This window comes from Tachysurus vachellii, chromosome 21, assembly GCF_030014155.1.
Source record: "Tachysurus vachellii isolate PV-2020 chromosome 21, HZAU_Pvac_v1, whole genome shotgun sequence".
In the NCBI taxonomy this organism is placed as follows: domain Eukaryota; kingdom Metazoa; phylum Chordata; class Actinopteri; order Siluriformes; family Bagridae; genus Tachysurus; species Tachysurus vachellii.
Window position 1 is genome coordinate 18,691,974 of NC_083480.1, and position 21,041 is coordinate 18,713,014.

Genomic DNA, 21,041 nt, shown 5'->3' on the forward strand with positions numbered 1-21,041 from the left:
TTGTGTGTGTGTCGCTCTGTGTGTGTGTCGCTCTGTGTGTGTGTCGCTCTGTGTGTGTGTCGCTCTGTGTGTGTGTCGCTCTGTGTGCGTGTGTGTGTCGCTCTGTGTGTGTGTCGCTCTGTGTGTGCGTCGCTCTGTGTGTGTGTCGCTCTGTGTGTGTGTCGCTCTGTCTGTGTGTGTGTCGCTCTGTGTGTGTGTGTCGCTCTGTGTGTGTCGCTCTGTGTGTGTGTGTCTGTGTTGCTCTGTGTGTGTCTGTCTGTGTGTGTCTGTGTCTGTGTGTGTCTGTGTGTGTGTTGCTCTGTGTCACTCTGTGTGTGTATGTCACTACTGTGTCATTGTGGTTAGGGACAAAGAGCACTTGAAGTGAAGTGAAGAGAAGTGAAGCATGTGACTGATTTACTTAAACAGATAGTGTGTGATTAGTGTGAAATCTCCGTCCATCACCAGAACAACACCACATGCTGTGTAAACTACACAAACTACACAAACTACACAAACATCTGAAAAACAACCTTTATATTTGAGGTTCTGAATTATAAGAAATGACCATTTAAACCAGTTCACACCGGAAATGAACACAATGAGACAACACAGTGTGGTCAAAGGGGTGGAGTTCAGAGCTAAGGTGTGGGTGTGGTTTAGAACAGTGTTGGGGTGGAGTTACTGGATTGGGGTGTATGGGTGGGGCCATTTGTACTGTTTGTAAAGCTTTAGTTTGAGGTGAGTTTGATCAGGACACATAATGTACATAGACACCTGAGAAAGTCACAGTTTTGTGATGTGATGTGATGTGTAGCCTAGTGGTGAAGGTGTTGGGCTACTAATTGGATGCTTGTGAGTTTGAATCCCAGGTCCACCATGCTGCTACTGCTGGGCCCCTGAGCAAGGCCCTTAACCTTCAATTTCTCAGTTGTATAAATTAAAATATAAATGTAAGTCACTCTGGATGGGGTGTCGGCTTTAAATGGAAATGTATTTGATGTGATTTTGTCGTGAAATTGGAATTGAATTGAATTGATTTTGTAATTGTTCCCAGAATTCCATTCGGTTTTGTTGCTTATTGTCGCTGTGAGGAATGCCGAGCGGTGTGGAGTACGGAGAGTTGGGGGAGAGTCTGCCTGCCATCTCCACTCTCAACTCCTTCTCACAGGTAACCACATCCCTGAGCACCACATTTATACACCATCACCACCACCATCATCTCCACCACCATCACCGTCATCTCCACCACCATCACCGTCATCTCCACCACCATCACCGTCATCTCCACCACCATCACCGTCATCTCTACCACCATCATCATCATGGCTAAATGTTTTAGCAGGTTTGATCAAGTCAAGTCAAGAAGCTTTTATTGTCATTAACACCATATATAACTGTTACAGTACACAGTGACATGAGACAACGTTTCTCCAGGATCAGTGTGTTACATAAAACACACACAGAGCTATAAGGACTTAGTAAGTTAGTCCTAGATACATAAAGTGTATCTGTGTAACCTGGTGTACACAGTGTAGGACAAGACAAACAAGACAGACAAGACAGTGCAGGACAAAAGACAATAAACCGAGACGGCGGTGACTGGTGTACATACTGTGTGTTAAACAATATTACATGTGCAGTAATACTGTAATAAACAGTGTTATAGCAGCAGTTACATGTGATAATGTAAAGTATTGTGCAAAACAGCATACAGTATGACTGAAATGTGAGACAGAATGTGCAAAGAGCAAAAAGTGTGCAAAAACAGCATGTAAACAGCTTGATGGATGTATATTAGAAGTGTGTGTATTTAGTGTAGATCTGTGCAGTCCATACAGGTGATGTGTGTGTGTGTGTGTGTGTGTGTGTGTGTGTGTGTGTGTATGTTGTGCTCAGTACAGTTCAGTTATTAAGGAGTCTGATGGCTTGTGGGAAGAAACTATTACACAGTCTGGTTGTGAGGCCCGAATGCTTCGGTACCTTTTTCCAGATGACAGGAGGGTGAAGAGTGTGTAGGGTGAAGAGTGTGTAGGGTGAAGAGTGTGTGGGGTGAAGAGTGTGTGTGGTGAGGGGAGTGTGTGTGTGTGTGTGGTGAGGGGAGTGTGTGGGGTGAGTGTGTGGTGAGGGGTGTTTGGGGTGAGGGGTGTGTGTGAGGGGGGTGTGTGGTCATCCACAATGCAGCGTGTGGTGTACATGTCCATGATGGAGAGAAGAGAGACTCCAAAGTTCTTCTCCGATGTCCTCACTATCCACTGCAGGGTCTTATGATCTGAGATGCTGCAGTTCACAAACCACACAGTGATGCAGCTGCTCATTTAGCTGATGACATTTATCCTAATATTTGAGGTATTGTGTGTGTGTGTGTCTGTGTGTGTGTGTGTGTGTTTTATTGTTGCAGGCATCTCTGTCACACTCAAGTCATTACCTCCCTCTGCCCCCTACTGAGAGGAGAAGCATCTCAGACGTCCGTCGCACCTTTTGCCTCTTTGTGACCTTTGACCTCCTCTTTGTGTCTCTACTATGGATCATCGAGCTGAATGTGAGTCTTATAACATTTCAGCACTAAACACCACTTTAACTCCTCATGGTACATATTTATATAGTGTGTATTTATGTACTAATAAACACTAATTCCTGTAAATGTGTGTGTGTGTGTGTGTGTGTGTGTGATAGATCAATAAGAGCATTTGGCTGAATCTGGAGAAGGAAGTCGTTCGCTACGATTTCAGATCCTCCTTCTTCGATATATTTGTAAGTAGCTTTATAGAGAAGTTATAAACTTTTATTAGTGTTTTTCAGAACTGACAGCACTGTAGTTTATACAGCAGCTCTAAAGGATCCTTTATTTATATGTGATGATATAAACTGATGATCTGTACGTGTTGTGTAGAAGCTCATCAGGGTTAATGATGTAATACTCATAAAATAAAAACAGCAGATGAGCCAATCAGTGTATCAGTCCCACCCCCTGGAAGCCCCGCCCCTTTCCCCTTGTCTTCACCCAGGTTTTCTGTCACACTGCACACGTGTGTATCCATCAGCAGGGTTACTGGGAGGGAAAGAGGAAAAAAACCTTTTTTCAATATTTTGGATGAACCACAGATTGAACACGGCTACAACATGTCATGATAATGACGTGTCAGATGTCCTGTAACGTTAGAATGTGAGGAGAGAGCAGATTTTCAGAGATCAGACAGCGTGAGGAGAGATCAGATTTTCAGAGATCAGACAGCGTGAGTGAGGATGAAATCGTCACCATGTGGAAAATTACACAGCGTTTATGAGACCAGTGACTTGTTAAAACACACCCTTGTAAATGTACTGAGTTTGTACCATGGCCATATTTATTTAACTTCAGTCACCTGTACGTGTGTGTGTGTGTGTGTGTGTGTGTGTGTTTGTGTTTTTCAGCTGTTGGGGGTTTTCAGGTTTTTGTGTTTACAGATTGCTTATGCTGCTTTCAAACTGAGACACTGGTGGGTCATTGCGGTAAGACACACACACACTCACACACATACACAAACTTTTGCACACACACACATACACTTACAGCATTTTGCCCTTATCCAGCGATGCCCTTATCCAGAGCGACTTACTTTAATTAATTTTTTATACAACTGAGCAGTTGGGGCTCAGGGGCAGCTTGGTGGACCTGGGATTGAACTCACAACCTTCCAATTGGTAGCCCAGCGCCATAAACACTAGCATACCACACACCCTGTACATACATATACACACATACATATACACACTTACATACTTTCATACATATTTCATACATATATTTCATACATATACAATTACATACATATATGCACACACATACTGTAGATACTTATACATACATACATATATACATACATCTATAGACACACTTACATATACACACACATACATACATACAGTAAATATATACATACACACTTACACACACACACTTACACACATACATATATACATACATATACACACGTATAGACACACATACATTTACATATATACACATAGGGCCTTTTTACCCCTGGTCACTTCACGTGTTGTCTCTGATCCGATAGCTATCTGATTTGTTAAAACTGTTCCATTTACATTAGGCCACATAAATGCGTCTCGGCGAATCGGATATCGATCCGATCTTTCTACTCCTGCCCAAAATACAAATATATTTGACCTCATTTCCGTTTCTGGCGCGATACACGACCCGTGAGTCACGTACGAGTGAATTACTTCCGTTTGGGAGGACTATAGCGCTGACTTTTGTGGCTTGAACAACCACATTCATTTACACCTGTCCAGTTTCATCTGAAACGCGTCCCAGACCACCTCCTGAAGGGGTTTGTACTGTCGGATTTATATCCGTTTCCAAAATGTTTCAGAGGGCATTTAGACCTGGTCTTTTTACCATCGGATAGATATCTGATCACAGAAAACACATGAAGTGACCAGGTGTAAAAAGCCCCAAAGATACATATACACACATACACATACACACATACACACACATATATACACATACATTATTAGGTTTAGGGGGCAAATACTTTTTCACCCAGAGCCATGTAGGTTTGGATTTTGTTTTCCCTTAATAATAAAAACCTTCATGTAAAAACTGCATGTTGTGTTTACTTTGTGTTATCTCTGACTAACATTTACATTTGTTTGATGATCTGTCCCAACATTTCAGCCGTTTTTGCACATACTATATTAACACATACAGTATTAACACTGGTCGGTCGGCGCTGTTTCTGTGACTGTTTACTATTTATTGTCTTTTGTGTACTGCATTTTTTTGTACTTTTTGTATAGTCTTGTAACTTTGTGTCTGCACTGTCTTGTCCTGCACTGTCTTTTGTCCTGCACTGTCTTTTGTCCTGCACTGTCTTTTGTCCTGCACTGTCTTTTGTCCTGCACTGTCTTGTCTGTCTTGTTTGTCTTGTCCTGCACTGTTTGCACCAGGTTGCACAGTTGCACTTTATGTGGCTAAGACTACTTACAAGTCTTTAGCCCTGTCTTTGTTCTATGTAACACACTGATCCTGGAGAAATGTTGTCTCATTTCACTGTGTACTGTAACAGCTTTATATGGTTGAAATGACAATAAAAGCTTCTTGACTTGACTTGACTTGAAACATTAAACATGCAAAAAAATTAAAATTCAGGAAGGGGGCCAACACTTTTTCACACCACTGTACACACACACACACACATACACATGCACACACTCACACACATACAGTACGTTAGTATATACTAATGTCTTGTGTTTGTTTTTTTCTGTCTGTAGATCACAACTCTGGTGACGAGCGCCTTCCTTATTGTTAAAGTCATTCTTTCAGATGTAAGTCCTGTGTGTGTATGTATGTGTGTATGTATGTGTGTATGTATGTGTGTGTGTGTGTGTGTGTGTGTGTGTGTGTGTGTGAGATTTATTAAAGCAGTTATGAGACCCACATATTTATTCTTATCATGTCTGACCCAGCCTCTCTCTCTCTCTCTCTCTCTCCCTCTCCCTCTCCCTCTCTCTCCCCCATAGTTATTTACAGAGAATGCTTTTGGTTATGTTCTCCCCATCACCTCCTTCATCATGGCCTGGTTGGAAACCTGGTTCCTCGACTTCAAGGTGCTCACTCAGGAAGCGGAGGATGAGAGAGGTGAGACGAGAGAGAGAGAGAGAGAGAGGCCTGTGCTTGGTAACAGGAGTGAGGGTGAGGGTCGGTGCCTCACTTCCTGTTCTCAGTGAGTAGTGAGGTGGAAACGTGTGTGTGTGTGTGTGTGTGTGTGTGTGTGTGTGTGTGACGTTAGGTCATGTTCTTAAAAATATCTGACAAGTTTGGTGTCACTACATAAAAGTGCTGCTGATCTTCTCACATCTTTTTCATCAAGTGAATTTGTTTGGCTAACTGTAATTGGACAAACTGCTCCACATGATCAAGCATCTAGTGGGCGTGTCTCAGTGCTCACTCTTTACTGCACACTCGCTTCACTGCACCACACTCATCAAACTCTCTGAGTAACCACCGTTACCACGGTAACCCAATTATCTGTCACCATGCACAGGCCTTGTCTTTATACTGTGTGTTAAATGTAAGGTAGAGTGTGTGGCGTTTAATAACCTGACCTCGTCCCATTTTTCGGCCTCCGTGTGTTCACTCTGTAAGGATTAGACGCGTCAGCCACTCGTTCTGCCGCTCCGAAGAACACGCTGAAGGCTGAAATCCACTTAAACAGCTTTCATCCTGCATCCAGAAGGTCCTCCATCATCACAGACGATCGACTCATCTAGCATACTAACTAACATTTCACTTAACTAACTGCGTGTCACAGCGCCCCCTAGCTGCCCCCTCACCCGCGCATGTAGGCATGTGCCCTTCTTCCACTTGATTATGTATCACTCTGTCACACTGTGTGTTAGAGCTAAAGAGAGAGAGAGAGAGAGAGAGAGAGAGAGACCGAAAAACAGTGAGAAAGGGGTGATGCAGACAGTAAGACAGAGAGACACACGTGTGTATGGTTAAGTCCTGATCTGCGATTAAACACCAAACTCTCGGCACATGCGTACGTGTAAACGTGTAAAAACTGCCCGAGTAACTCGATCCTGACTAACATTAACAACATCCTCATTAATATTTATTACTGAGAGGAAGTGGGAGGAGTCTAGGGCCAACATTATTGATGTCATCAGCTGGCGATGAAGAGAAGAGAGAAAGAAGACGGAGACACACTTCATGTATAACACACTGTACTTATTCTATTTGCACTGTAAAGTTTATAATATTATTATTTAGAAATATAACCAACACCTCTAATAAGAGAACCTTATTTATTTATTAACACTATAAGGAACCCAGATAATGGTGTTAATTCACTCATCTGCACATTAATGTTCTGAACTCACTTTAATCAGTTCTGGAGTTATTGTATCATAAATCTGTCTTTATTAGATTATGAATAAATAAAGGATAAAATATGAATTATATATAAACATCTGCGTGTGTCTGCGTGTGTGCATGTGTGTGTGTCTGTGCATCTGCACGCGCGCGTGTGTCTGCAGGCGTGCGTCTGCGTGTGTCTGCGTGCGTGCGTCTGCATGTCTGCATGCGTGCGTCTGTGTGTGTGTGTCTGCATGCGTGCTTGTGTGTCTGTGTGCGTGCGTCTACGTGCGTACATGTGTGCGTCTGCGTGCGTGCGTTTGTGTGTGTGTCTGCGTGTGTGTCTGCGTGCGTGCGTGCGCCTGCATGTCTGCATGCATGCGTCTGCGTGTGTGTCTGCGTGCGTGCGTCTACGTGCGTACATGTATGCGTCTGCGTGCGTGCGTCTGTGTGTGTGTGTCTGTGTGCGTGGCTGCGTCTGCGTGTGTCTGTCTGCATGAATAGATGACTTTATAAAGGTCTCTATGATCTAATAAAATCTTTCCCTGCATGTCAGTGTTTGGTGTTTATTCGGACGTGTTTACACTTTGGCTCTTCACACACACTTTAGTTATTTTGACACAGATCTGACTTTTAGACCCATTAGTTGCATGAGCTAATTATGTACTTTCTTATTTACTTCTGTAATGTTTCCATGGTTGTTGGTGTAGATCATGTCACTGAGAGTGTGTGTGCTGTCAGTCAGTACACAAGTCAGCACTGTTGAGGGTTGGTGTAAGAATCGTGACGATTGTAAATCATCCATTAGCTCCTCAATCACACTGAGGACACTGAGACGTCTCTGTGGGGTTCAAACGTCTCATAAAACGTGTTTACTGATCAAATCTCCAACTGAACGTCACTGAACCTCTGACAGCACAGTGGAGTCAGAGGTGAACGAAAGTGTGTGTGTGTGTGTGTGTGTGTGTGTGTGTGTGTGTGTGTGTGTGTGTGTGTGTGTGTGTGTGTGTGTGTGTGTGTGATGAGTTTCCAGCCCACGCCTCGCTCAGCACTGATAACACAGAGGAAGCTTTGATTATCATCACGTCAGCAGTGATGCAATAATGAGTCACTGAACTGAGAAAAGAGGACCGTAGGAGTCATGAAACAGAGGGTGCATTCTCACACACACACACACACACACACACACACACACACACAGAGAACTTGAGTGATGCATGTATAAGTTGGTTATTTATTTATTTACTTCTCTCGGTTGTCTCTGTTGTGTCTACACTGTATTTGTGTTATACAAGATTTAATGTTTATAGTTTTGTGCTGTGTGTAGTTTTATTACACATCTCATTATTACCACTTTATTACACTGTACAGTAGATTAATAATACAGTAATTACTGAGGTCACAAATGAGGTGCTGCATGAGCCAGAAACATAAACACACGTGTGATGATTATTAAGTCATTAAATATTACAATGTTAACAATTGTGTGTGTGTGTATGTGTGTGTGTGTGTGTGTTTGTGAGCGTAGCATACCTGGCGGCAGTGAACGCAGCGTGCGAAAGCGGTCGTCTATTTTACCCCCGCGCCGTCTCAGATGGACAGTTTTACTCCCCACCAGAGTCACTTGCAGGTATGTCATCACTTCCTGTCCCAGCTGATACACTTCCTGTAGAAAACCCAGCACAGTTACAGTCTTAAAATGACCAGGAGCCCTAAAAGTGTTTCCTGTCAGAACGAGCTCCAGGTAGATCCACCTTAGGAAGAGAGAACTGTTGACCTGAGCACATTCACAGTAATAATAATAATAATAATAATAATAATACATTTTTAATGTTGTATACATAATTACATTTACAAATGTTTTCAATATTAATATATTGATAAAAATCATTTCAATTATTTGTTTCTTTAGTCAGAGTTTTAATGAACTTCATGTCCAATTTAAGTTTTGTTCATATGATACAATACAGCTGTAAATTTGAAGCTGACTAGTGCTGTGTGTGTGTGTGTGTGTGTGTGTGTGTGTGTGTGTGTGTGTATCAGGTTCTGATGAAGATCTTGATGAAGAAGGTCTGGGCAGAAAAGCAGTGACTGCACAGGTCACTACATATATAATAATATATATATAATTCTGTACTCATGTCTTTAATCTCAGAAAGATTGATTATTTTTATTGTGATTATATTCTATAATAAATAAATTAATAGAAATAATAAGAATTATATGATCAGTAACATGATTTCTGTTTGCTGTGAATCAAATGAGTCAAAGCTTACAGAGTTACATTCAGTGATTCAGTGAATCATTTAATCATTACAGACTTAGTTGCTTTGTTAAATGAACACTTGTACTCAATTGTGTGTCTGTGTGTCTGTGTGTGTCTGTGCATTTGTGTGTGCGCGTTGTGTGTTTCTGGGTTTGTGTGCATTTGTTTGTGTGTGTGGCTGTGTGTGTGTTTGTGTGCGTGTGTGTGTGTTGTGTCTGTGTGTGCGTTTGTGTGTGTGTCTGTGTCTGTGTGTGCATTTGTCTCTGTGTGTGTCTGTGTGTGTGCATTGTGTTTGTTTGTGGGTGTGTGTGTGTGTGTTGTGTTACAGGAGAAGGAGTATGTACAACAGGGTCGTGAGGCGATGACAATAGTGGAGCAGATCCTCACACAGGAGGAAAACTGGAAATTTGAGAAGAATAATGTGAGTCTTAAACAATCACTTGTGTTTATAACATGTTAAATAAACTGGACATTAAATCATATTTGTCCAAAGTTTGTAAATGCTGACGATACTTTGAGCAAAACACTGTATAATATCTTACAATACACACTTGGTAATTATGGGGTGTGTGTGTGTGTGTGTGTGTGTGTGTGTGTGTGTGTGTGTGTGTGTGTAGGATATTGGTGACTGTGTTTATACACTGGAAATTCCTTATCATGGAAAAACCTTCATTCTAAAGGTACCTCATTCTGTATTATTTGATTATTATATGTTTTTATTTTCAATTTGTGTATAACCTCTGTGTGTGTGTGTGTGTGTGTGTGCATGTGTGTGTGTGTGTAGGCTTTACTGCAGTGTCCAGCTGAGTTGGTTTATCAGGAAGTAATTCTGCAGCCGGAGAAGATGGTCCAGTGGAACAGAACGATCTCAGCGTGTCAGGTTTAAATCACACTCAGTGTTCACTATATGACTCACATACATACCATCATCAGCTCACTGTGGGCGTGTCCCAAACCACACACACTACTGACTGTGTGCACTCTCTCTGTAGATATTACAGAGGGTGGATGATAACACGAGTGTGTCGTATGATGTGTCTTCAGGAGCAGCAGGAGGAGTCGTGTCCTCCAGGTACACACACACACACACACACACACACACACACAAACACACAAACACACACACACACACTGTCTCACACACACACACTCACAGACACACACGCACACACACAAGCGCGCACACACGCGCACACACACACAAGCACACACACGCACACACACACACATACACACACACAAATACGCACACACACACAGAAACACACACACACATAAACGCACACACAAACACACACACACAAATGCACGCACACACACACACAAATACACACACACAGACAGAGACACACAGACAGATACACACACACTTGCTGAGTCACTTACAGGACATAGCCACAAGGGGGCTTTCTGTCTGGTGTTCATTGTTAATCTAATCTTTCTCTGTTCTCTTTCTGTTTCAGGGACTTTGTGAATGTACGCAGAGTGGAGAGGAAGCGAGATTGTTATCTGTCTGCTGGAATGTCCACTGTTCATTGCTCTAAACCCCCTCACCATCGCTACGTCCGGTAATCAGACTAATCAACAAACCCCCTCACCATTACTATGAGCAGTAATCAAGACTAATCATGTTCATGTTTAATGTGTGTGTGTGTGTGTGTGTGTGTTACAGAGGTGAAAACGGTCCTGGTGGGTTTGTGGTGTTGAAGTCCAGCTCTAATCCCTCAGTCTGTACCTTCATCTGGGTTCTGAACACTGACCTCAAGGTTTATTAAGCTCTTTCTTATCATAGATTTATTCAGTATTCAGTATTCATAACTTCATTTGATAGTTCATTTAAAATCTCTATGAAAAGTAACAGGTGTGTGTGTGTGTGTGTGTGTGTGTGTGTGTGTGTGTGTTCCTTAGGGTCGACTTCCTCGTTATCTGATCCATCAGTCTCTGGCTGCCACCATGTTTGAGTTCATGTCTCACCTCCGACAGCGCATCGCTTCTCTCCGCTAAACCAGACCAGGAGGCATGACACACACACACACACACACACGTTACTTTTCATACTTTTCTGTCTCTCTCTCTCTCTCTGACTTTAATGAGGAAGGAAGAAACTGTGAAGACTGCATACAAACATGAAGGAACGTTTCTCACCATCTTATTTTCTCTGGTTGAATAAATCTGATTCCTGCAGTGTGTGTGTGTGTGTGTGTGTGTGTGTGTGTGTATACGTGCACACAGGAAGAGTCCTGCTGCGAGAGATTGTGTTTTATTATTATTATTATTATTATTATTATGTAATCTACAGTAGACTACTGACAGTTATATAGTAGTAAAATAAAAGTAAAATAAAGGCTGTTTACATATTTTACTTTTACTAATTTCCCTCAGAATTTGCAAAATAAAAACTGCAGAGTTATTACAATTTATTTAAAAGTTATTAATAATTAATTAATTATTTGTAAGGTTTTATTTTCACATCTTTTTTGAAGAACTTAAAAATATGAAACAATTAACACTAATAATAATAATAATAATAATAATAATAATAATAATAATATGATGTTTATACTTTTTAATTTTTCTTTTCTTTTTTCTGTCCTGTTTTATTCCTTATTCACCTGTTAGTCTTTAAATCAGTTCTACATTAACACACCGTACTGTGACCGCAGCTCCAGTTACATGGAGATTTTGGAGATTTTATTCCTTTTGTTTATTTGATATGTTCTGAATGACATCGTGATCTCCAGCTCATCCTCAGTGACAGAAACATGCACTTTCTTACTTTTACTCTAATAAACTCTGTTTGTGGAAGATTCTGGAATGAGAAATGTCTCGTCAGTAATTATATGTAATAGGACTCGGCCCTTAACTGAACTACACAGGACTTAAACAATTACAGTGCCTTAATCATTCCATGTTAAACAGTCACCATTTTTAATTGATGAACAGAGAAGCTTCATCTCTGACTGCACGACCGATCTGACTCTCATCATACCTCAGATCAATTAAGGCCACTAGGAGGTGTTTCTGCTACAGCAGGTTATCACACACTGATCCCGGCCTTCTGCCAAGTGTTATGGCTTCAATGCATTCTGATTGGCTGAGAGCAGCAAGGAAGAAAAGATGTACAGAGTAACGGACCAGGAGACGATGGAGCATCAGTGTGAGGAGTGACAACTGTGTTAACGTTGGAGCTTCAGTTCATCAGATGAGGAATCTGCTGTATGTTTGATGATGATCCTGTGTGTTTATCACACAGTAATGAAACAGGACGTCCGGCTCGATTCAGCTTCATTACTGAGAATCAGATCAATGTTTTATAGCTCAGAAAATAAAATAAAAGCAGCTCCTGCTGTAAATCTCCTCTTCACAATAAACTGAAACATTGATGTGTTTCCTTGCAGGATTGTGATCTACATCATGTATAACAATGCACCCTGTGGGGGTGGGGGGGTTGTGTTTCGTATTTTGTATATTGTGTGCCTTTTCATGCTGAAATCTCACACACACACACACATTCAGCACATTTGTTCTTTTTTATGCTCTAACGTTTACTCACGTTACACCTTTTACTTTGATTTGATTTGAACCCAATGTTTATGCTTTCTGGTGTGTTTACTGTATTCTTTCGGACTGTAGATGATGAGACCAGGACCTGAAACTGTAATATATGAAGTATTATCTGAACGAGCTCTTGGACTGAACTGTACTGCTAATAAAACTAACATGGTAAAAACTCTCCCAGCTTGTCGTCCCTGCGTTTAGGTTTTGGAGGTGCTCATAAATTAAAACTGTCCTGATGTTTTCTGGGTTGAAGTCAAGGGAAGTGGTCAGGGAGACCATCAGGGCTTCACCACAGAACAAGACCTTGAGCATGTGAGCAAAGAAACCTGGGAAGAGCCCTCAGTGTAGCACAACTATATCTGTTATATAACTCTACGTGTATCACTGAGTATGTCCAGATGAACCATGTGACTGCAGCAACACAAGCAGCTCAACCCCAGGAGTTCCAACCTGGCAACCAAGTGCTCCTGCTATGCTCTTGTCAGTCACCTGCAAGTTCCTGGGCTGCTGGCTTCAGACTTTGTAATGACTTCCAGATGCTCAACAAGGTTTTGGATTACCTGGAGGAGTAACTAGGGAAGACCTTCTGTATCTCCACCTTGGACATCACACCAGGTAGGAAACCTCAAGAGAAGGCATGGTGAAAGGTTACCAATGTCCCACAACAAAGTGACACGTAGATGTATTTAGGGGTTGGTTTGGTTCTAAAGAAGATTCAGGTCTGTCTCTCTCAGACCTAACCTGGAAAGGCCAGTGGGATCAGGTACAGAGATCTGAGGAAGCAGTGCAGGTGGTTTTCCATTCAAGAAACTTTTATTATCACTTCAGCCATTTAGAGCTGCTACAGAACACAACCACCTGAAGAACATCCTCCAAAAACGTGCTACACGAGACCTAGAACCAGAGAAGACCAGCACAATATTCTGAGGTCAAAGACAGCAGACATGCAGAAGGACATGAAGATGAACTGATTTATCATTTCCAGTTAATCAGATTTCCTCAGAATATGATGTCACATTTCTCTGTCAGAATGTTCACGTAAGATTATAAACATTCTCATTTCACTCGCACTCTGTCTGGTGTCACAGAACAAATCTTGCTCAAATAAATGACAGTCAAGTGTAAAAATTACCATAAATATTCCGAAATAGTGGAAACAAAATAAATCAATAAATAAATAAACACAATTAAACTAATCAAAAATCACTGAAATAAAGCAGTGTCTCAGCACACAAGCACCATCTAGAAGAAATAATCATACATACAGAAAAACACACACTTTTTCTGCTAACACCATTCATCACAATACACACTAAATCATACCATGTCATTGGTTCGACCTGCTTTTATTTATTTACTTAATCAAGCTGTTTCTGGTTGGATAATCTGCTGAATATCACGTGTAAGTTACATTATAGTTTATACTAGTTTATGTGTTAATAACAATGCTGTGGTGTCACTTCTGTCACCGTCAGTTTGCTATAACTCTATAATCATGTTCCTAATGCTGAGTTGATGTGGTATTCCTGCTACATAGCAAATGCTAAACATCTAAATGCAGGAAGTCTTTTCTCTGTAAATGTTGTGATGGAGAGAGGGACAGAGTTCAGTGTTACAGACTACAGTGATGACATTCGCAGATCTGTTGCCTGCTTTAATTCCAGCCCAGGAATACGGTGGCATCCAATTAAACGACTGTAAAGGGAACACGTTACAAAAGGAAATTCTGCATGTTGTGCTGCAGAACAATGATGAGGAATTGTGTTCGGGACGATTCACTTGATTCTTGTTCATGATTATTCCAATATTTATTTTGTCACAAAGAATAAAATGTTAGTCTTTTTGTCTCATAGATCAGAGCGTTCACTGCTTATCATCACAATATAAAGACTATTTGTGCATAAATCACGACAGCCTACTAGATTACCATCCTGAATACTCCTTGTTTGGCTTGTCACTGTTAGTTCATGATTCCTTCCCAATTCTAGAATAATGTCTGGACTAAAAGAGGTACTGAAAGATTCTGTATTGGTGCTGCCGAGCCTCCAGATCTCCAGATGTAACCGAGCAACTGGCAACTCATCCAAGCTTGTGGATGAGGAGTCGAGGGTGTGGATGATTTGGTGTGTGTTAAAGATGATGACATTTTGGAGTTTTGGAGTAGACGCCTTTCTGATACAGGAAATTTAAGTACCTGGAAAAATCAAGGTAAAATTAGATACAATCAAACTCAGGATGTGCAACATTACATTGCAGTATTGTATATGGTGTTATTCTTAATGCAGTAAATTATTTCTTTATATATAATCCACAGAAAATAAAAAACAGCACAGTGGTTGAAGTTGAAGTTCTCCCCACGGTCTACTCTGAAACCAGCTCTGGTCCACTAATATCACTAATAATAAATATCTCATAATAAATGTATAAATTGTGTGTATATATTTTAAATAAAAATAAACTGTAAATTGATTTATTTGCATTATTGTTGAGTGAGTTAAATATGATTTGAGTGTTTTGTCCACAGAGCAGATTTGAAGTCCACAGACCAAACAAATCGTTCATTTGTGTCAGAAGTGATATTAAAGCTGTTTTTGTCGCAGATTAAAATGTTGGATGTCTCGATCAGCCAGTTTGACTCGTTCCTCTTCTGGAGGCAGCCCATCCCTGCCCTGGACCTTTCTGAGCTCGACGATCTGGGACTCGCCAAAATCCAAGGACGGGTCTTTGTCTGGGAAAAGTTCTCCCAGGATGGATGAAGATGACGGCAACTTGGAGCTGTCCGAGTTCTCCACCTTCAACTACTGGAAGGAGCCTATAGCCAGGATCGACAAGCTGGACTTCAGCCTGCTGCTGCTGTGAAACCACGCCCCCACAGTGGGGTGAAACCACGCCCCCACAGTGGGGTGAAACCACGCCCCCACAGTGGGGTGAAACCACGCCCCCACAGTGGGGTGAAGCCCCGCCCCATTATCACAGCTCCTCCCCTGGCACTACACCGCCTCCTGATTCCAGATCTGTTTTTCACCTGTTTTTGTCCACACATAATGTATTATTCTAAATCTCAGTGTTTCATTTCTAAAACTTTTGTTAAACCTGACAGACTGGAATGTGATTAAAGGTCAGAAGTGTTTTCTCTCTGACTGGTGTTTGTGTGTTTTATCATTTTAAACAGGCTATTTTACAACCATGTCTCATGGGAAAGGTAGAGAGCTGGCTGATATGATGGAGAGAAGGAAGGTGGATGTACTGTGTGTACAGGAGACCAAGTGGAAGGGTAGCAAGGCTCGTAGTATAGGAGCAGGATTCAAGCTGTTTTATTATGGTGTGGATAGTAAGAGAAATGGGGTAGGTGTGGTCCTGAAGGAGGAGTTTGTGAGGAATGTTCTGGAGGTGAAGAGAGTGTCAGACAGGGTGATGAGTCTAAAGTTAGAAATTGAAGGGGTGATGTTGAATGTTGTTAGTGGTTATGCCCCACAGGTAGGTTGTGAGTTAGAGGAGAAAGAGAGATTCTGGTGTGAATTCGATGAGGTGATTGAGAGTATTCCCACGGGTGAGAGAGTGGTGATAGGAGCGGATTTTAATGGACATGTTGGTGAGGGGAACACAGGTGATGAGGAGGTGATGGGCAAGTTTGGAGTTAAGGAAAGGAACCTTGAAGGACAGATGGTAGTAGACTTTGCTAAGAGGATGGACATGGCTGTGGTTAACACGTATTTTCAGAAGAGGGAGGAACATAGAGTGACTTACAAGAGTGGAGGTAGGAGAACACAGGTAGACTACATCCTTTGTAGAAGAGGCAATCTGAAAGAGATTAGTGACTGTAAAGTGGTAGTGGGAGAGAGTGTAGCCAGACAGCATAGGATGGTGGTGTGTAGGATGACTCTGATGGTCTGTAAGAGGAAGAGGTCAAAGATAGAGAAGAAAACTAAGTGGTGGAAGCTGAAAAAGGAGGAATGTTGTGAGGAATTTAGACAGACGTTGAGGCAGGCTCTGGGTGGTCAGGTAGTGCTGCCGGATGACTGGGAAACTACAGCAGAAGTGATCAGGGAGACAGGGAGAAAGGTGCTGGGTGTGTCATCTGGAAGGAGATAAGGAGACTTGGTGGTGGAATGAGGAAGTTCAGGATAGTATCCAGAGGAAGAGATTAGCCAAGAAGAAGTGGGATATGGACAGGAATGAAGAGAATAGACAGGAATACAAGGAGTTACAGCGCAGAGTGAAGAGGGAGGTGTCTAAGGCCAAGCAGAAGGTATATGACGAGTTGTACACTAGGTTAGACACTAGAGAAGGAGAGAAGGACTTGTACAGGTTAGCTAGGCAGAGGGATCGAGATGGGAAGGATGTGCAGCAAGTTAGAATTATTAAGGATAGAGATGGAAGGGTGCTCACAAGTGAGGAGAGTGTACAGAGGAGATGGAAGGAATACTTTGTGGAGCTGATGAATGAGGAAAATCAGAGGGAAAAAAGAGTAGAAGGGGTGAACTTTGTGGAACAGGAAGTAGATAAGATTAGAAAGGATGAAGTCAGGAAGGCTTTAAAGAGGATGAAAAGTGGAAAGGCAGTTGGTCCTGACGACATCCCGGTAGAGGTCTGGAAGTGTCTAGGAGAGGCAGCAGTGGAATTTTTAACTAGTTTGTTCAACAGGGTTTTAGAAAGTGAGAGGATGCCTGAGGAATGGAGAAGGAGTGTGTTAGTGCCGATCTTTAAGAATAAGGGTGACGTGCAGAGTTGCAGCAACTATAGGGGGATAAAGTTGATGAGCCATACAATGAAGTTGTGGGAAAGAGTAGTGGGAGCTAGGTTAAGGAAGGTGGTGGAAATTTGTAAGCAGCAGTATGGCTTCTTACTGCATAGGGATAAGTATAGGGATGATCAGAGGGAGTTGCACTGTGTGTTTGTAGACTTAGAGAAAGCGTATGACAGGGTGCCAAGAGAACCACAGCTGTGGTACTGTATGAGGAAGTCAGGAGTAGCACAGAAGTATGTCAGAGTGGTGCAGGACATGTATGAGAGGAGCAGGACAGTGGTGAGGTGTGCTGTAGGTCAGACAGAGGAGTTCACAGTGGAGGTGGGACTGCATCAGGGATCGGCTCTGAGCCCCTTCCTGTTTGCTATAGTGATGGACCAGTTGTCAGAGGAGGTCAGACAGGAGTCTCCTTGGACGATGATGTTTGCAGATGACATTGTGATCTGTAGTGAGAGCAGGGAGCAGGTGGAGGAAAACCTGGAGAGGTGGAGGTTTGCGCTGGAGAGAAGAGGAATGAAAGTCAGTCGTAGTAAGACTGAGCACATGTGAGTGAATGAAAGGGAGGGAAGTGGAACAGTAAGGTTACAGGGTGAAGAGGTGAAGAAGATACAGGAGTTTAAATACTTGGGGTCAACAGTCCAGAGTAATGGAGAGAGTGGGAAAGAAGTAAAGAAGCGAGTGCAGACAGGTTGGAGTGGGTGGAGAAAGGTGTCAGGAGTTCTGTGTGATAGGAAAATATCAGCAAGAATCAAGGGGAAGGTGTACAGGACAGTGGTGAAACCGGCCATGCTGTATGGTTTAGAGACTAGAAGGAGCTAGAGGTAGCCGAACTGAAGATGTTGAGGTTCTCTTTGGGAGTGACAAGATTGGACAGGATTAGGAACGAGTACATCAGAGGGACAGCCCATGTTGGACGTTTGGGGGACAAAGTTAGGGAGGCAAGATTAAGATGGTTTGGACATGTTCAGAGGAGGGAGAGTGAGTATATTGGTAGGAGAATGTTGGACATGGAGCTGCCAGGCAGGAGGCAAAGAGGAAGGGCAAAGAGGAGGTATATGGATGTAATTAATGAGGATATGAAGCTAGTGGGTGCAAGTGTTGAGGATGCAGAAGATAGGGATAGGTGGAGAGAGATGATTCGCTGTGGCGACCCCTGAAGGGAAAAGCCGAAAGAAGAAGAAGAAGATTTTACAACCATGTCTCAGGGTCTGATCTCAGAGTCTGATCGGAGTCTGATCTCAGAGTCTGGTCTCAGAGTCAAAAAGTCAGAATGATGGACAAAATGTCAGTTGATGTATCTGCAGGTGGCGACAAAACACAGTTTCCCTTTAATTCCAAACGCGGTCTCATTTGTTTCCTTTCGTGGTAATTTTAAATACAGCCATTTCAGAGCAGTCACAACTTGTGTAACAGCATAAATAAAACAGTAAAATAAAAACAACTGATTACACTGTGAAAGCGAATCGCACTCATATTTAACTTCCGCCATTTGAATCGGTTAGTCTGAAGAAAAAAAGAAGTGACTGCAGCCAATCAGCGTCATGATGCGGCTGGGTGTTAAATATGTCTCCGCTCCCTATATAAGCGCCCTACAGCGAGCGTGTAGTACATAGATATCTACACTAGGTGTCGCCTTGTATACGGCAGTACATTGGATCGAATGCGTCAATAGAGCCGCCTTTCAGTGAATTACTGGTTAAATTTTCGTTCTGAAAGCAACTTTAGTTGAGAAGGTGGAAATAAAGCACACTTTTTAGGTTTCTATCATACAGTTTTAGTACAGTTCTAAAAATAAATGCATAAATGCTGTAGAGAACGTAGGCTTTTAAATGTATTAAAATGTGTTTTTATGTGTTTTGAATTTGTCTGAAAAATAAAAATCTGACCAAGTAGTTATTCAAAGAAATATGTTTTCATTTGAAAAACAGGCTTTTGTGGGAGAAACAGACACAAAACAACCTTGTAAACAATTTGAACACAAATAACAGAACATTGTACAACCTCATTAGTGCCAAATTCTCCACCTTTCTTTCCTCTCTGTTCTTCAGCATTTACGTTTTTAAAAAAATGTCGTATATCCATCTATAAAAACAAGCATGTCTTTGTGTAATGAGTCTGTCTGTGTTTTGCCCTGTTTCTGTCTGCTGTCTTGCCCTGCTGTTTATTGATTGCTCTGCCCACTCGTTTGTTACCATGGACACTCATTGAACTCATTCATTCCCTCTCGTTTGTTGTCTTAAGCACTATTCGGACTGGACTAGTTTTCCAAACGACGTTAGAGTTTTTTCAGCCGACGTCTGTCATTTCATGTATGGATTCGGACGGGACTAACATGTCTGTGTTTATTACGGAGGTAGGAGTGTCTGTGTTTTACATGTGGGCGTTGCACAAGACCACATGTCCAGGATGCGTGGATTGCGTATGGTCATCATATGGTTTTATATAGAACTTCTTATAAACCCACTGGAATAAATACATTTTTATATAATTTTCACGTTATGTAATTGACTATAGAAATGAAAGTAGATATTACAGTAGCCAGTCTTAACAATTTACGTGATTTGGCTCTTCTTGATGATTTCATTTTTTTAATTTTTTTAAGGTAGCAAACACATTTACATCCATTATTGGTGTGCAGAAAGCAGAAACTTGAATACCGGTGCGCTAGGGTTAATACGGTAGTTCACGTTGACCAAAACAGACAAGAAAACGCGTTTTGGAAAAAAACATTTTCGGCAATCACAGACATTCGCATTCGGACGGGATTAGATTTCTCAGAGGAGCACCGATTTTGCTGAAAAACAGCAGGTAATTTGCGCTGGAATTTTTACACAGGTCGTGTGAGAAAAAGACAGACATGGCAGATTCGGACGGGATTAAAATCACAAAGTACGTCTGTGAAACTGAAATTTCTCTAACGACCCCCTGTAAAACTAGTCCCGTCCGAATAGGGCTATAGTTACTCATTGTCTCTGCTTTGTCATTGGTTCCTGTCTGATATATATTCTCTGTTTGTTCACTTCCCTGTCGCTAGTCGTTGTATGTGTTTCTGTTTCCTGTTAGCCTAGTCTTGCCTGCCTGTCTGTTTTCCTGTTTCTTGTTTTGATTATTAAATGTTAGACTGCATTTGGATCCTCACTCACCTTTGCCTCATCACAACACTTTGAATGTCATTTGACTGATTTGTGTGTGCTTTTATTAAATTTGTAAGTGTGAGCACTAGTCAGAATTTTCCAAATGTAAACATTACAATCTTGAGTTAGAAATGTTTCATTTGTGAGTCAATACTCAATTGTAAAAGCAAAGTGAAAAAATTTGCTCTTGGATCAAACGGATAAATAGTTTTATTTCCTATCAACGACATGTCCTGCATTTTAACGTAATTTTTATTTTTAAAAAGAAAAAATAATACTTAAAGTTTTAGGGTGGAGAGATCACAGACAGGGGGCGCTGGAGACACCCTAAAAAAGGTCTAGAACCGCCCCTGCCTAACCCTAACCCTAAGTGAGCAGTAATATGCCCAGTCAGGCATAGGGAGTTGACCTGCTCAGTCCAGCAGCTCTCTCTCACTCTGCTCTCCTTTATGTACACTCTCATTTTTTAGGAGCAAATGATAGACAATA

The 21,041-nt window shown here is 41.8% G+C and overlaps 2 protein-coding genes across 3 annotated transcripts in view; both read left to right on the forward strand.

Moving 5' to 3' along the window:
* Positions 1-12,846, forward strand: part of stard3 (StAR related lipid transfer domain containing 3) — a 16,686-nt gene extending 3,840 nt beyond the window's left edge. For both annotated transcript variants that reach the window (XM_060857487.1, XM_060857488.1), the window contains exons 2-16: positions 1,037-1,150; positions 2,381-2,521; positions 2,656-2,733; positions 3,394-3,471; positions 5,263-5,316; positions 5,512-5,629; positions 8,376-8,477; positions 8,891-8,946; positions 9,442-9,534; positions 9,731-9,793; positions 9,898-9,993; positions 10,106-10,185; positions 10,577-10,681; positions 10,786-10,879; positions 11,022-12,846. In XM_060857487.1, coding sequence (XP_060713470.1) covers positions 1,076-1,150; positions 2,381-2,521; positions 2,656-2,733; positions 3,394-3,471; positions 5,263-5,316; positions 5,512-5,629; positions 8,376-8,477; positions 8,891-8,946; positions 9,442-9,534; positions 9,731-9,793; positions 9,898-9,993; positions 10,106-10,185; positions 10,577-10,681; positions 10,786-10,879; positions 11,022-11,117 — 1,329 coding nt within the window. In that variant the 5' untranslated portion in view covers positions 1,037-1,075 and the 3' untranslated portion in view covers positions 11,118-12,846. The remainder of the gene's footprint in view (positions 1-1,036; positions 1,151-2,380; positions 2,522-2,655; positions 2,734-3,393; positions 3,472-5,262; positions 5,317-5,511; positions 5,630-8,375; positions 8,478-8,890; positions 8,947-9,441; positions 9,535-9,730; positions 9,794-9,897; positions 9,994-10,105; positions 10,186-10,576; positions 10,682-10,785; positions 10,880-11,021) is intronic.
* A 2,252-nt stretch (positions 12,847-15,098) lies between these two features.
* mllt11 (MLLT11 transcription factor 7 cofactor) lies at positions 15,099-15,539 on the forward strand. Its single transcript, XM_060857504.1, is given in 2 exon segments — positions 15,099-15,372; positions 15,374-15,539. Coding segments are annotated over 2 exon segments (252 nt in total). The 5' UTR covers positions 15,099-15,277; the 3' UTR covers positions 15,531-15,539.
* Positions 15,540-21,041: the final 5,502 nt, after the last annotated feature.